Source organism: Anticarsia gemmatalis, chromosome Z (genome assembly GCF_050436995.1).
Source record: "Anticarsia gemmatalis isolate Benzon Research Colony breed Stoneville strain chromosome Z, ilAntGemm2 primary, whole genome shotgun sequence".
NCBI lineage: Eukaryota > Metazoa > Arthropoda > Insecta > Lepidoptera > Erebidae > Anticarsia > Anticarsia gemmatalis.
In genome coordinates, this window is record NC_134776.1 from 15,744,587 (window position 1) to 15,760,256 (window position 15,670).

The 15,670-nt window shown below is 35.1% G+C and overlaps 1 protein-coding gene across 27 annotated transcripts in view; it reads right to left on the minus strand.

Annotated features, from left to right (window-relative positions):
- LOC142986087 (uncharacterized) overlaps positions 1-15,670 on the minus strand; it is a 39,570-nt gene that overhangs the window by 10,078 nt on the left and 13,822 nt on the right. For 7 of the 27 annotated variants that reach the window (XM_076134317.1, XM_076134296.1, XM_076134316.1 and 4 more), the window contains exons 6-21: positions 15,113-15,241; positions 13,824-13,936; positions 13,190-13,337; positions 12,600-12,690; positions 9,190-9,225; positions 8,550-8,719; positions 8,208-8,357; positions 5,900-6,095; positions 5,584-5,753; positions 5,156-5,265; positions 4,554-4,677; positions 3,985-4,063; positions 3,440-3,552; positions 3,043-3,144; positions 2,643-2,720; positions 274-351 (exon numbers count right to left, since the gene is read on the minus strand). In XM_076134317.1, the coding sequence (XP_075990432.1) occupies positions 274-351; positions 2,643-2,720; positions 3,043-3,144; positions 3,440-3,552; positions 3,985-4,063; positions 4,554-4,677; positions 5,156-5,265; positions 5,584-5,753; positions 5,900-6,095; positions 8,208-8,357; positions 8,550-8,719; positions 9,190-9,225; positions 12,600-12,690; positions 13,190-13,337; positions 13,824-13,936; positions 15,113-15,241 (1,887 nt within the window). The remainder of the gene's footprint in view (positions 1-273; positions 352-2,642; positions 2,721-3,042; positions 3,145-3,439; positions 3,553-3,984; positions 4,064-4,553; positions 4,678-5,155; positions 5,266-5,583; positions 5,754-5,899; positions 6,096-8,207; positions 8,358-8,549; positions 8,720-9,189; positions 9,226-12,599; positions 12,691-13,189; positions 13,338-13,823; positions 13,937-15,112; positions 15,242-15,670) is intronic. The other 20 variants (XM_076134320.1, XM_076134318.1, XM_076134323.1 and 17 more) reach the window with 18 other exon arrangements.

A 15,670-nucleotide genomic window follows, 5' to 3' on the forward strand; every position in this document is an offset into this window, starting at 1 on the left:
CGGTAGAAAGTGTTTTAGTTCTTACTTATAAGGGTCGAGCAAGCGGTAGGTAATAGAAATGGGCCTACAGGAAGCTAAGTCCACGGCGGACTAGGCACACGTTTCAAAATTACCAAGCAATCTTATCTATAAAAAATATAATTCAGATGTATTTTTGTAAAAAACAGTTATAAGTCCATTCTAAAACGTGGCCTACAGCTTGGAGGTGATAAATAGATTGTTTGAGTACATATAAATACGAGTATGAGTTTGTCTGCGAGGTTAGTTGACTACCTCATGTTGCAATAACGCCGGCGAGACTTGCACGAGGGGCGACGACAGCAGTGAAGCCCCTTCGAGCGCGAGCCCCGGCTGCCGACGTGTTAGCAACACTCAGACTGGGATCTTATTAATCCATACAGGGTTAAGTTTAATAACTGGCCAAATAATAATGTATAGAACAATCACAACATATACTTATTTAATTATAAATAACGTATAGTGTAAAACTAACACTTAAGCTAAAGTACGCTACTTATAGTAGGCTCGTACGTATACGTGTGCGCACGGCTACACATACATTTAAATAATGTACTAAATACATTCTATGTGATATAGTACTTATATTTCTAATCTAACAATTTGGACAGTTACAAATTAAACCTGTATACATTTGCAAAGGCTTCCGAATATTTTAAACCAAAATAGATAAGAACATTTTTGTATACACCCTCGGGATTAAATAGGATCCAATCATAGGTTAGAAAATAAATTTATACATATATAATTATGCTGTAATATAAATCATATATAGATTACCGAATTACATTTAATATAATATATATTATTATGCGTATTGTTGTCCATACAGGGTAAAATCTGTATAGTTAACAATAGTTTCCTATATATTTAACAGGACGCATGCAGTAATTTTGTTTCACGTGTTAGTTAGCTCTTCGTAGAGTTAAGCTATGTGTTATATTAAAGCTCGTTCTAGAATAAGGTCATTGAAGGACTCCATACACTTTTTAAAACACAGTACAGTTTGATGAGACCAAAAGAAAAACTAAAAACAAAGATGAAAATGTTAAGGGCAAAGTTTCAAATAATTGTCAGATATGTCAAAACCTTTACCAAATTCCGTTGTATAAGCTATCTGGTAAATATCTAGGTATGGTGAACCAGGGCCAAAAGTGGTTTTAGGGTCCATAGACTTTTATATCCACACATGCATGTTGTAGTTAACTGTAGATCATCAAAGCCTGCGCTGACTATTACAAGTAAGTATTCACAAATTACTTTATAGAGCCTATTTTTTTAAACATCTCCATAACGAAAAGGTTTATCAAACTGGCTCTTTCTTTTTATTGCATGTTTGAAGAATATCAAGATAGTAATCTCTCATAATCTTTGTCTCATCTCACTGGCCTTATTGTTCTTCACACAGCAATAATTAGTGTAGGGAGTCCTCAACGCATTATCTATATTGTTAGTAATATGACACACATTTGTTCGCTAGTTACTTCACAACACACTTCGTCACCCAGGCATTCGTGTCAAACAATACAAACTAGCGGTGGGAGTATAATTAGGTATATTTTTTGTGCATATTTCAGGAAATTGTAAGCATTTTTCTTCTCATATTGTCTTATTGCTTTTGTATTTATATGTCAGTCTTGTAGAGTATAAGACTGGCTGGGATAATGCTATAGGCTACAGTTTGAGCTTAAGAAATGATTTCTCAGTGTGCCTTATTATAAGAGCCTTATTAGGTATATTGTTATTGAATCTTAAAGTATATTATAAGCGATTATTTCATAATGTTACGTCTGTCTTATGTAGTTAAAGATATGGTTAACTGGACTAAATAATTGAGCTCAAAAATATTATTTATAATATATTTAAGTGTGCTCCTGTATTAAAATATTCTTTTTTATAGTAATTGCATCTGAGTATTGTAGAAGTTATTATTATTTCATAAGTATAGTGCCAAATTTTTGCCGGGGTTAATGCATCGTTCACTCATGCACACTTTGTCAATCATGTTTCCTGTTACGTGCATGCTTCTGGGTATTACATCAAGCCCTAATATGTTGGACTTATACCCAATAATATTAGTATTGCGTACTTAATACAAGTCTATCCCATTTAATACCAAGAACTCAGCTCTAGGTTACAATGAAATTCGTTTCAGTGCCTTCACGGGTCCAGAAGAACAATAAGACTTTTGAATTTGACATTGTTAGATCTAGTATAAACCAAACTATATATATTGTCAAAGTTGAGAGACGGAGCTACTGACTACGCCGTGATATTATCTTTTCTGTTCGCTCGTATAGGTACCTACTTCCTTTTCGTCGTGACAACTGTTGAACTAAGCTTACTTGATTTTAAATGTATTTATTATTTATTGATGAATCTACTCCAGTCTTTTGGAAATGACGTTATTACAAATAACTTCTAATATATAAATCGCTCAGAACTAATGATGATATTTTCAAAAGTTTGTAATCGCTCTATAGTAAACGTAACTGTTGTACGTAGCGTTAGAAAGAACCAATCTGGCACTAAAACAATTTTAATTGTACTCAAGAGCTTAGTAATGAATACTGAATGAGATAGATAAATTACTCTAATTGAAATATTAAATGTTATTCGCGTACCGTCTGCATCGGCGCCGTGTGGCTCAGCGCCTGCTGCATGCCGACCGATGTCTGGACCAGACCACTGCCAACCAAAGTCTGGACAAAAAATATTAATTAGTACATGACATTTACTAGTAAACCTTAATATTCATAGGTATGATTAAAACTTTGGGTTAGATGGAAAATTAAACGTATGTTTTACATTTGAAGGCAGTTGGGTCAGCTGGTCTCATTTGGTACAAAACACAAACTACAAAATTATTTCTGATTGCGAATTGGACGATTTGAACAATTCATTTGATACTAAGTTTTCTAGACCAACAGCACGAAAGACTAAATGTATTATCTTCCTTTGCTAACTCAACAGGAAAGTATCTTTTAGTGTTAAAATACATAGAAATAATGAGATTGTACATACCTGTGGTTGCTGATGTAGTGATTGCACCTGTGCGAGGGACGCATTCTGAGCGGCTTGCGACGTGCTCAGCTGACCCACCAGGGGTTGAGCCATGCCGCTCAGCTGCAAATATATTATCACATTAGTATTGTTATACATTACCTATACCTCTGGCTGGGACATTTCATTTATTCATTCATGAAACTGGGCCATTAATATAGTAAAAAAAATATTGTTCAACGAGTCGAACCAAGACTTTTTATTAATCAGAATTTGAAGTCATAAAGACTAGTATAAAATATATGTAAGTATAAAGGGAAACCATATAAATGTAGTAAAAACACCAATTGCTATATATATTTTAAATATAAACTTTATAAAAATAGTATAAGAACATTGTAAACTGATCCATACTCACAGGATGTATTTGCTGGACCATGGAGATAGTCTGCGGCATGCCGGCCATCGGCAGCGTCTGAGCCACCGAGCCGACCGGCAGCGTGCCTTGTTGCATGCCCATTGATAAGCCTGCTAACAACATAATATACCTTCAATATACTTATTTACCAGATTTATACTTTCAGTATTTTTTTCATTTCTTTCATTATTCTTTTGTATCAGATAAAGAAAAATAATTAAATGGAAGTCATTGCTGTTTTAAATGTTTTGGATAACAATAAAATCTATTTTAAGAGTCATCAATTTTAACCCAAAATCGATTTAAGAAAAAGAGGCCATTTTCTTAACACATATCTTAAGTAACATCAAAATTCATTGACTTCTATTTGACATTCGTTTAAGTTTGTTGAAGAAACAAGTGTTACTTTTGATGAAGAAACTGGCCATAAAATGGCTAAGGTTGAAACATTTTTGGAAGGTTAAATGTCTTTTCACAAGATATGACAAATCATTAACATAGAAGATAGAAGAGCATATAATCGAAAGTTAATTTTTATTGCTAACCTTGTTGCTGGTAATGCTGTACCATCTGCTGGGTTTGTTGCTGATGTAGCAACTGCTGCTGCTGTTGTTGCTGCTGTTGCTGCCGACAAGACAACTACATTAATCATCTACGCAGAATACCAACACGCGTTACATTACTTTTGTATGATAAAATTCTTAGTTGTTTGTAATAAATGAATACTTGTAACCAGAGGGCGTGTATACAAGTAGACTAGAGAAGTTCTATGTATGGACTATGACATCTTGGTAAGGAACAAATAAAATAATAACCGAGCCTCTATTTTCCCGTCTGTCTATCACACAATTCACACAGTAAGGGAGTAGATTTTTAAAAATAACTTCTGCACATTGAATTACTCTTATGGCGCGGCGATTTTTACAAACATACAAACAAGAGGCACAATGTACAACCAGATCCCAAATACGTATTTTTGAACAGTGTGGTGGACTCAAGGTCTAACCCCTCCCTCTTTACGGGAGGACACCCTTACCCAGCAGTGGGACATAAAATGGGTTAAATTTATTAATTTATTAATGTATGTATAAGATGTATACAAAGGTGTCATTACAATAGAGACCTGCATGGCCTGTTGCTGCAACAGCGCCTGTTGCTGTATGTTCTTCGTGATGGGCTGCTTGTCCACGCTCGTGATCTGCGCCATCTGGCCAGATGTGTTCATTACCAGCAACCTGCAGTAAAGAGCATATCAAATCAAAACATCTTTTACTACTAAACTGTTTACTTTTATGAATAAATTATCCTAACTTTACAGTGATTAACAAATACTTATGTTGTAATGTGTAAAGGTAATATATGAAAGATAAATATATTTGTAATAATATAAGGTACTGATGGGAGAAACTACATAATATTGTCAATGTCTATTTGTTCTTGTCTTAAGAGATGTAGGTCTACATTCACGTATATACGTACAAGATTAAAGGTATATTTCAAGGGTTCTAGATAAGTATCGAATACCATATCCGATAGACACAGTGACAACAAAGTATTCTCATTTAAAAGTGGTGGAACCGGTGCTAATACTATACTATTTATTATAGTAAATTCGAATTAATACTGAAACGTGAGATTTACTTCTTTCAAAAAGGTATTCCTTAGGTAATGGTATAAGCTATGAAAAGAGTTACAAAGTACTACTAAGATACTTACTGTTGCTTAGGCTGTTGGATCTGGTGTTGCATCTTGTTGGTTTGATTCGCCGCATCTTGCTTAGACGTCGGAGCTGGGGACCGTACGCCTGGCTTGCCGCGCTGCTTGGTCTGTTGTTGACACATTTGTATTAAAATACAAGTCATATTATATGAAGCAATAGGTTAATTTTCTTGCAATTAGTCTGTTTATGTGATTAGCGTCTTTATTTTAATCAATAAGCAATTTCTGGGTTCAGTGACCTGTTAGTAAAACACAGTGCTAAAGCCGAGAGAGACAGTTAGTAAAAAGCTTTTAAAATGAACAGAAAAGGAAGTTAAGTGAAAATAACTTGAAAAAACAGAAATATGATGACTGTTAAAAGACAAATGAAAAATGAGTTATTAAAAATGAAATGCAACGAAAAATGAAATGATATTCTATGTTACCTGATTCTGTACCTGATTGGCGCTGGTCTGAGTAGACACGGAGGAGGCCGGCCCAGGTCTTATGCCGCTGGAGGGCAGAATGTTGGACAGCGGCCGCGGCGCCTTCGCCATGCCGTCGGTCGAAGCCCGCGGCTTAGCCGTCGTGCCCGTAGCGCAAGCCACGCTCGCACCTGGAATAACATTTATACGTAAGCTTATACGTAGACGACTGTGAACGCGAGCAACAGATGGCATTAGCAGATCGCACGCAAACATTCGCACAGTTTTAAACAAAAGCCCTAATATATATAAATAAAGTATAAAATAAAATACTAACTGTTGTGTTGGACGGTGCTCTGCGGCGAGTGTTGTATGAACATGGGTGCGTCGGGCTGCGTGCCGCGGATGAAGATGGGGTTGGGCGCGAGGAGGCCGCCGGCGGGCAGCGTCCCGGCCTGCAGGCTGCCGGCCCATACTTGCGGCAACGCGCCCGATATCTGCCACGGCGCAAACTGCATCGTCTGCCCGCCAGTCTGAGGACCATGCAGCACGTCAAATTGTGTCATATACTAATATTTAAAATACTAAAGTAGCTCTGTGTTACCTAAAATGCTGAACCTATTTGTATTACTGCTATCTTTATTACGAAAAGAGAATTAAAAGATTTTTGAATTACTTTAAGTTCGAAATTGATACTAGCTTCTTTAAAATCTAGAGTCTATTATAGTACCATTCTAAACCCCTAATGTGGTGCATGCTTTTTGTTTCACTATAGTGTCTGGATACGGGTTTTATATTAAGAATAATTAAAATGTAATAAGTTCTTTATTATTTTATTACATTTTGTAAGAACTCTCGAAATAAACCATAAAACACCTAAATAATCGCCTTGAGACACTTCAATAAAACCAAGGCTAGTGATCCTGTATCATAATAAATAATAAATAGAAAATTCACATTTCCATCATTGAAAAAAGGCTATAGCAAATTTTCATGTTTAAACTACTTATTAAAAAATGGTGATTTAAAAAATATTTTAGGTTTCCAAATAAGAATTTATGTATTCATGATATTTATATATCCATAATGATAAATGTATTTTTCCTATAGTTAGCAGCAATTTAAATAATTTAGTCAGAGCCACAAACATAGTCCAAATAATTGTAAAGGCAAATCACGTATATATTCATAAATCAATATATTTGTTATACATGCGATAAATAATATACAAGACACAGGAATAATACGTACTCTTACATAAACCATGGCTGTTACATAAGAGTCATAATTGAATAATAATATGTTATTTCGAAAAGGGCCCATCGTAATTCGACGAAATATGAGATACGCCCTTTTCGAAATAACACACATAAGAGTATCAAATAGCAGGGGCGCTTGTATAAAGAAGCTTAACATAGTTATTATATTCTGTAATTTTATTTCATATAGATCTACACATAACCCAGCAGACAATGAAAATCTCAAATGTATCCTGTACATTTTGCATACAAATATTTCCTACAATTTCTATAGGGTAGTTGATTGGATTACCAAAATATTATTATAACTCGTATTCGTAAAAGTTTTATCTAAAATGCTCAGACTATGTAGCTTTGTTCGTAAATAATGTTTAAATTGTAATTATTACAGACGGAAACATTTTATTAGACCCTCATTTGATACCACACCATACGACATAGTGACGTCACTATGTCGTATTTCTATACTAAAATGTGTTTTTGAAATTTCATAAAGAGTAGCTGATTTGACTGGCAGGCAACTACTCTACTGATAAGCGACTGTTATTTCGTAATTTCGATACGTATTGAAGACGAAATAATAAAGCAATTACTTTGACAGACTTGTGACAAGTCTTTACGTTTCTCATGAAGTTCTATACAATTTGAAGACTAGGGAACGACCCCTCGGCCCTGCAGTATTAACAATAGTCTATTCACGTCATACAAGCTCGCCAGCTGCGAGAACTTCACACCTGTCGTTTGTAAAGAGCATCACCGATACGATCTTAGCTTGTCTATAGCAACCTCCCGGCAACCTATTAACTTCCCATACAAAATGTCTTGCTATTTTCATTTATACCCTCCTTTTATATGCTCAATGTAATTTTTGACATAATAACTTCTGTATATTTAATTATAAACCGTATTATTGTACAGACTATTAAAAAAAACTGTTTTACTATTATTATAAGTATAAAATGAATAGCTTTTAAAAATAAATGGTTGAACTGCGTATATTGCTGTGAGCAGGTGCATTATGTGTAAGACCTATACGAAATAAATGAGAATAATACAATTAAAGATACTGATCGCCAGTTTTCGCTGTGCATAAATGTAAGGATATCATTCGCTGTACACTTAAAAAATAGATAAAGATCATACCAGCATTGATTTTCTTCAAAGGATTGGATTGGATTTTTATTTTATTAAGACTTCTTAGACACTTGGTTAAAACGGAATAGACACTATTTTATTGGCCAAATTGTAACCTTTGTTGGAACCTTTTTACTCAGGCACAAAGGTTTTAATTCTTGAGACAGTTTTTCTTCTAGGCTACTTTTAATGAAACAGTTATATTAGAAAATCAATGTTGGTATGTGTGAATGAACAAAGTACTCAAGTTACCTGCAGCGGGCTGATGATCTGCGCCTGCGTGGGCTGCTGGGCACCGAGCACGGGCTGCGACACCTGCACGCACTGCGCCTGCACCGGCACCGACTGCCCGCCGCCCGCGCTCGTACCACCCACCTTCGCGCCGCTCACCTTACCACCACACTGTCAATACAAAAAAATATTATCGAAACTAAAAAAATATATTGTTTTCTGATGTTTCGTAATCCTAGAAATTCAATCTTGTCCCAAAATAACAGACTCGCATTAACTAAGGACATACATCTATAATGTAAAATTATTCCGATTTTGAAACTGAATTTCATTTCTTTGTTGCCGAGGTTGAAAAAAATATACCTTATGCATGTCGCCTTGCTTCTGCTGTTGGCCAATACCGGAGACGGTCGGCTGAGAGTGCGCTGGCAGTATGCTCGGCTGCGAGTTGATCACTCCTAGAGGACTAAACACGAACGTCTGGTTCTGGGTCGTGGGGATCGCAGGGATCGTAGTGTAACCGGGGAACGGAGCTGTAGAACGAAACACACGCTCAAACAAAATAATAGCATTCTCACAACTCATAGGACATAACTTCACACGAGAACAAAAAAGTTTAGTTTCGAAAATCGTAAAAGAGCAAAGTTTATTCTCATGCAAAGTTTAAAAGAAAAAAATACAAGGAAAACCAATCATACATCGTTACCCGTCAGTAGGAAGACAAGTGAACGCGTAACGAAATACGACTCTTTATAAAATGCGTGGGAAGCCAATAAAAAGCTGTACTTGCAACGTGAAACAGTTAAAAGCCTACGCCTGCAAATAACGTAAAGAAATCACGCTAGAAAATTTAGAAAAAAGCTTCAACAAAACGTAGAGGTATTGCCAATTAAAAATATATTGAAATGCTCAAATAAAGGAAATTAAATAAATATCCCTTGTTTTAATAAACATTCACATTGTCAAACACGAGACTTAAAAACATTTTGAAAGTTTTATACACCTTGTTCCTGATATGCAGTGAGACCTGTAAAATTTACTGAAAAACTAAATAGTGTTGAAGTTCTTATCGCGACACGATGTTAGGTACTAAGTCGGTGTTTTATTACACTTGCGTTTAAGTTAAAAGTGCTGATACGTAACATAATGTGAGCCAATATACTATGTCATACGAATCAATACCATTCATATATCACGCCATTATTCAATTGCATAACTCGACATTTTTTTTTATAAAGTTTGAATTTATATAAAGGTTATGCGTAATTATTGTAGCCACGTGTAACGATGGCTAATTTGATAAAGTATTAAAATAAAAAAATATAAATATATGTATCAAAGGAAATGTTACAACGAAAGTACTATTAAAACACCACAAAAATCTGACTATAGCAATGCGTCGAGTCTTTGAAACATTTAAATAGATGTTGTAGATCAATCAAGTTATTACAAATCAATATTTCGTACGTTTTTATCTTTATATAAACAAGAATGGACATGTGGCATCGATATATTAATGGTATTGATAATAATTTACGGTCTTTCCGATTGAAATCTCCCGAACTATGAGAATATCTCGCACTTATTTAAAAATCATGAATGAAATGTATAAAAACTGGAAAAGTTCACGTCTAGATATCTTGTGGTACTTTAATCCGAGGATTATGGAACTGAAGACACCAGCAGACGAAGACTTACCCCCGGTTTCTGAGGTACATTTAGCGGTAGTTTATCTATTCAATAGCGTTAAAACTCATATAAAAAAAAAACGCAATTGAATAGATAAACTACCGCTAAATGTACACAGAAACCGAGGATTATCCAGTTTTACTTATTGGATCACGTGGGCATTGCCAACCAATGTGATTTTATATCTAAAATTAGCAGTGATTTTTCTTCAAAGAAAACTATTCGTGATTAGCCCAATAAAGATAATATCTGTATAATAAATATATATTATCATTATATTACATAAACAGCTTAAATATTTAAGAGAATGTAGAAGCGTAGAGCGTATATAGTAATTTTACAGAGTTAATGGAAATGGTAGTAGACTTACAGTTCATGTCAGCACCGTGAAGAGCTCGTGAAGAAAATATGAGCAGAATTTTGTATTGCTACTTATATGTATTTTATTGTAAGGCCTATTCTATTTAGACTATCCGACTAATCGGTCGGTTTAATTGACATCGTAAATCATTTCATATATTTATCAACATCTCAATTTCTAGTCTATCTATCTATCGTATGGTTAGTGGTCAACCTGGTGTCAAAGTTGTTCAAGCCATCCGAAAGGCCTTTGACATGGCGTAACGACTGTTATCTTAGTTGACAACAACCGAGAACGACATTTTACGTGCCCTCGGAAGCACGGAGTCGCTCAGTTCAAATGCGGTCACCCATCTATAGAATGATCGAGCCAACGGTTGCTTAACCCACAGATCGTTTATCGGTGAGCACAACTGGCTATGAGCGCCTCTAGTAATAGGTATTAAACATTGGTAGTGGCAGTTAAGAATAAAAACAATATGCTTCGAAATTATTAGATCATTTATCTATCTAGGCATTAGGAATTATTAGTCTTAGCCCAAAATTAGTTGTAAAATGTACTGGTTATTAGTCTTCCGATTCAATTATGTCGGAGTCGTGTCGTGTGGTATAAAAAGTGTTTATAATAGCGACTAGGGTGTCGTTTTACAGGCGACGACATTATAATGCTGAGTCAACAATGGGCCACAAGAACTAAGGCAATAAAGCACATGGAAACTATTATTATTTCATTGAAACAAGTTATAGCGATTTTAAAAGATTTTACTTGAAATTTAGAAATTAAATTAATTTCCATTAGTCGTTGAGCCAACGGAGTAAGTATGTAAGTTTAGAAATGATTCAAGATAATATTTTTTTGTGGATAGATTTTGAACTTGAATTCTAGAAGTATTCTCTGCCTACCTGGGTTACAAAGTGGGGGAAATGTAGAATAGACTTATTTTTTTAAAATGTTGTTTCGTCATAATGGTACCTCCCGGTGCTGAGATGATCAGAAGTCTGTGCACTAAAGGCATATTTGTAATATCTATACTTATTTTATCAAGTTAATCTTCAACATTTGTTGCTTGTTCGAAAATAACAGAAAGATGATTATAAAATCAAATAGATGATTATATTTGACGCGAAAGTTTCAAAACATTTTGTCGTGATATAACTACTTGTAAATGATTCCTAATAAAATCTAAGGTTTATTTTTTTCTCGAGAAATAATTGAAAAATTACAGAAAATCGATAAAGAAATATGTGGACAAAACCGCAGGCAGAATGTTTACTTAGAAATCTTCATATTCAATGAAATATGATCAATACACGCGGTATTTTCCATCAACAATTTAATTGCTAACTATTTTTTTTTAAAAAGCAATATCGCATTGCAATTTTTTGCACATATCATTGATTTTTGAGAACCACAGCAATTTCGCAATGGATATTTGTTTTTATGGCATATCAGTAAATTACAACACAATATTATTAGTGAAATATTTTATAGTCTAGCAACTAAGTAGAGCGCCACATCCGGTGAGACTAGAAGCAGTCTCCAACACAGTTGGAAGAAAGGCTAGGTTGATGATAAACCTAGTACAAAGATTTGAATACAATGTTCACGGCTAGTTATAGAACATTTTGAATTTAAAACATCAGTGACCTGGCTTATGGCTTATGGCAGCGGCCCTAAGCCTGTTTGATAAACCTACTTTATTTTAGAAAAACTTAAGATATTTAATAATAATCCAGATGAATCGTGCATGAAAAGGCTCTTCACTAAGTTGTTAGATTGTAGTATGTATCATGGCAGGAAAATGTTATAAAGTTGTAAATCTTTATTATAGAAAGTTTTTAGTTAACAGCCAATTGTTTTCCCAAGATAATGCTTGAATATATCTTCTAGATTTTTATTATTATCAATTGTACTACTTTTTCATACGAATCAGTAAGTCATCGCGGAAATTTTCATTTTAATTTTTTTCTAACTTTATGCTTTAATCTTTTAAGCTCTACTAATGTTATTATAAATGCTCTATATGTTTTTTTTTCGTAACTCTGTCTATCTGTTTCTTGCTCATGTCTAAACCACTGACCCGATATAAATTCAATCTTGTACAAAGATAGTTTGTGATCCGAGAAAGGACATAGTATAGTTTTTATTTTGAAAATCACTAGAGGGTTTCTTAGTTTTTATCTCGACAACGGGAACTATGCTGGTCATAATCCATAATATAACTTTATTCCACACGGGTGGAGTCACGGACAAGAGTTATATGTTCTAAAAACCTATACTAAATCTCTTTTAAAACTCTATATGCCTTTAATGCTATAATTATGTCATGAGAGATGATAGAAATAAACACAAGAGATTCTTACCAGCTTGTCCCTGAAGGACTTGCTTGCCTTGTGTGGTGAGCATGTGGGGAGCTAGCTGGTTACCCTGGAAAGGTTTACCGGCCGCTATCACCTGTGGACAAATATCATGGTATTATTTAAATCCTAAATAATTAAATAAAATATAGTAGTATTGTATTATGCTGTATTTTAGAGAGCTTTTTATACCACCGATTAGTTAGGTTTTTAGCAAACGGCTATAGTAAGACACGATCATTTAAAGTTTATAGAATATTTCATTTGACAGAATGTTTTAAGCTCCATATGTATTTTATAGTCACGTGTCATGAATAGCACGAAGCAGCTTAGACATCAAACTACTGCGCACTAAGTTGTGTGCGCATTAACGCCAAAATATGATCTAAAATGAAGAAATCCTTTTTTATCTATTTTGTGATACGAATGGACCATTTATCTAGATAATTGGGTCACCCGCTGATAATTCTCATGTACTTTTAACGAGTAATTATCATTCTAAATTTTCTTTTCCTGGGAGTGCACCTTTCCCAAGCAGTGGGACAGTAATGGGTTATAATTTTTTTGGCTTGAATTTTTGTGTAAAGTAGTATTACCTGTATTTGTTGCGAATTGATCCCTGGATGTAGCGCGATGTTTCCGGGCATGAGCAGCGAGCCCTGTGCGTTGTATAGTTGTTGCAAGTACGTGCTGTTTTGTAACGGTTGCTGTATCACTTGCACTCGACTGTGGCCCCATTCCGCGCTGTAATAACACTTTATATTAGATGACTGTACACGTGCACATGCACGCATTGTAACGTGCATGCGTGCACGTAAATATATGCATGCTTCATGGAAGTCTTTAGAGACTCTTTAGTATAGCTAATGACAAAATGTTTCAGTGGTGATTTTTAAGGTATAAGACGAATAAATTCATAGTCAGATAAGTGATTAGAGAAATAATGATAAGTTAAGAAGAAATTGGTAGTTCTGTAACTGCGCATTAACAAACCAATGGTGTGGGCAATCGCTTTTCTAATATTTTAAGACCAATTTTCCAGCTTTCGTTGTACACAACGCAAAAAATCACATTTAAAATCCTTTTAAAGTGTAAAAATAGAATATATTTGGAGAACATTTAAAATTCTCGTATATTAAAAAAGACCGATGATTTGAAGAACTATCCGAAAACGTTTCGAATTAATGAAGTATTAGAAAATTTTGGGTGAAGCGTAGTAGCATATATTACCTGATCTGGTGTGGGTTTTGTGCGTTCGGCGGTAGACTCTGCAACGGCGGCATCGTTGATATCCCCGCGCCTGCTTGCTGCTGTATACCTCCGCCAGCCTGCTGTTGCTGCACCTACACAAGATATAAATTACTCACTAACTACTATTAAAAGACAAGCGAAACATAAACCAAACCAATTTCCAAATTGTTTAAAAAATATAAACGTAAAAAGTAATTAAACAAATAATTACAGTTTCTACATCTCTCACTTCTTCTTCTCCATCCTTAGACCTGTACGTCTCGAGAACAAAAACGTTGCCTCTCTTAGCAAAAACATATCGGATTTTAAAAATGGCCATGGTGACTGTCGTTCCTGTGCCCCGAGTACGAATACTGAGTGAATACGTTTGCTCAGACGATATAAATGAGTTTAAGTGCTGAATATATTTGTTTTTTGACCTAACTCCATGTGAAAAGGCGGGAGAGGTGTTTCAGGATGCAGTTTTATATTCAAATCGAGTCTAAGACGTGTGAGGTAGTAACGAACTCGTATCCTTTTGACAATAGAGGTTATATTATAAATCAACATTCGTGTTAGGGATGTGATGATGTTATCACTTGATTTGATGCTTGGTATTAAAGTTTTATTGAATATTTTGTTATAATTTTTAGGAAGTGAAGTGTAAGACTCTGTTTAAGAACTGAAAAATGTAATATGCTGAAGTTTTTGTCTAAAAGTGCCAAGTATATTCATGACCGCCGTAGTTACTGAGACGCCGCCGCGACGCCGGCCTTCAGTTCAGTGAAATCGTCGTCAAAGTGTAAAAAAAAAATATATAGCCATGTTTATTCTATCTCCATTGTGATCATTATTCTCTTTCTCGATGTTTAACATAACGTCATGCCTAGGTAGGCAAATTAAAATATCTATCTACCGTCAATAATCGAATTATAAACGGCTACCTAAGAAGATTTCTGATCACGGAAGATCCCCGTAAGCTATTTCAACATACATTTTCGCTAAGAATAGCTTCAATATTTAGCTCTGGATGGATTAAGATATTATTTTTCAAACTAAGCTGATCCCTTGACCAATGAAACTGCGGCTATTGTGTAGTTACTCGCTCTGTTGTCACACAAATCCTTGGCGCATTACAAACGTGTTCGGACGTTTGAAATGCGCCATACATCATAATCAGAAGAGAAGGAATTAAAAATGTGTATCTAACAAGTTGCAAGCGAAAGAGTCCGATAAAATGACGTTTGTAACGGCCCGAGTAGTGTACCTAAATATGATAGTTTTCTTACCTGATGCGGCGCCATACTGCTAGGCATCGAAGACACGACTGTGACTGTCTGGTGGTGTTGCTGTGAGGGCTCGTGTTGCGCCATACTCATCTGTTGCTGCAGCACTTGCGCTTGACCGTCTACTATTTGCTATAACAAAACATTCAGAACTTAAGAAAAAGAACGAAACATAATGAAGAAATAAATTCAGCCAAAGTTTTGAAAATAATTAAATGCAATGGTACATGAAATGGCCGCTTCAACCTAAGCCAGCTTGCTAGGCTGATTTATAAACTAAAAAAGCTGATCGTTCAGTGTTGCCTTCCTTCCAGCTATGTTTGAGCGACTGCCTATCGGACCTCCATAATCCAGTTATCTTGGTTTTAAAACGATACCCATGGGTTGACTGGTTGTCAGACTTTCAAGCTTCATATAGTTATAGATAATTCAAAGTCTTGAAGCACTCTCGCACTTAGCGTAAGAATTTAGTACGCGCGTGTAAGTTACGTACTCCTTCACTATTTTCTGCGACACTTAATAAAATTGAATTAAATTACCCGTGTTAGGCTTTCAAGCCAT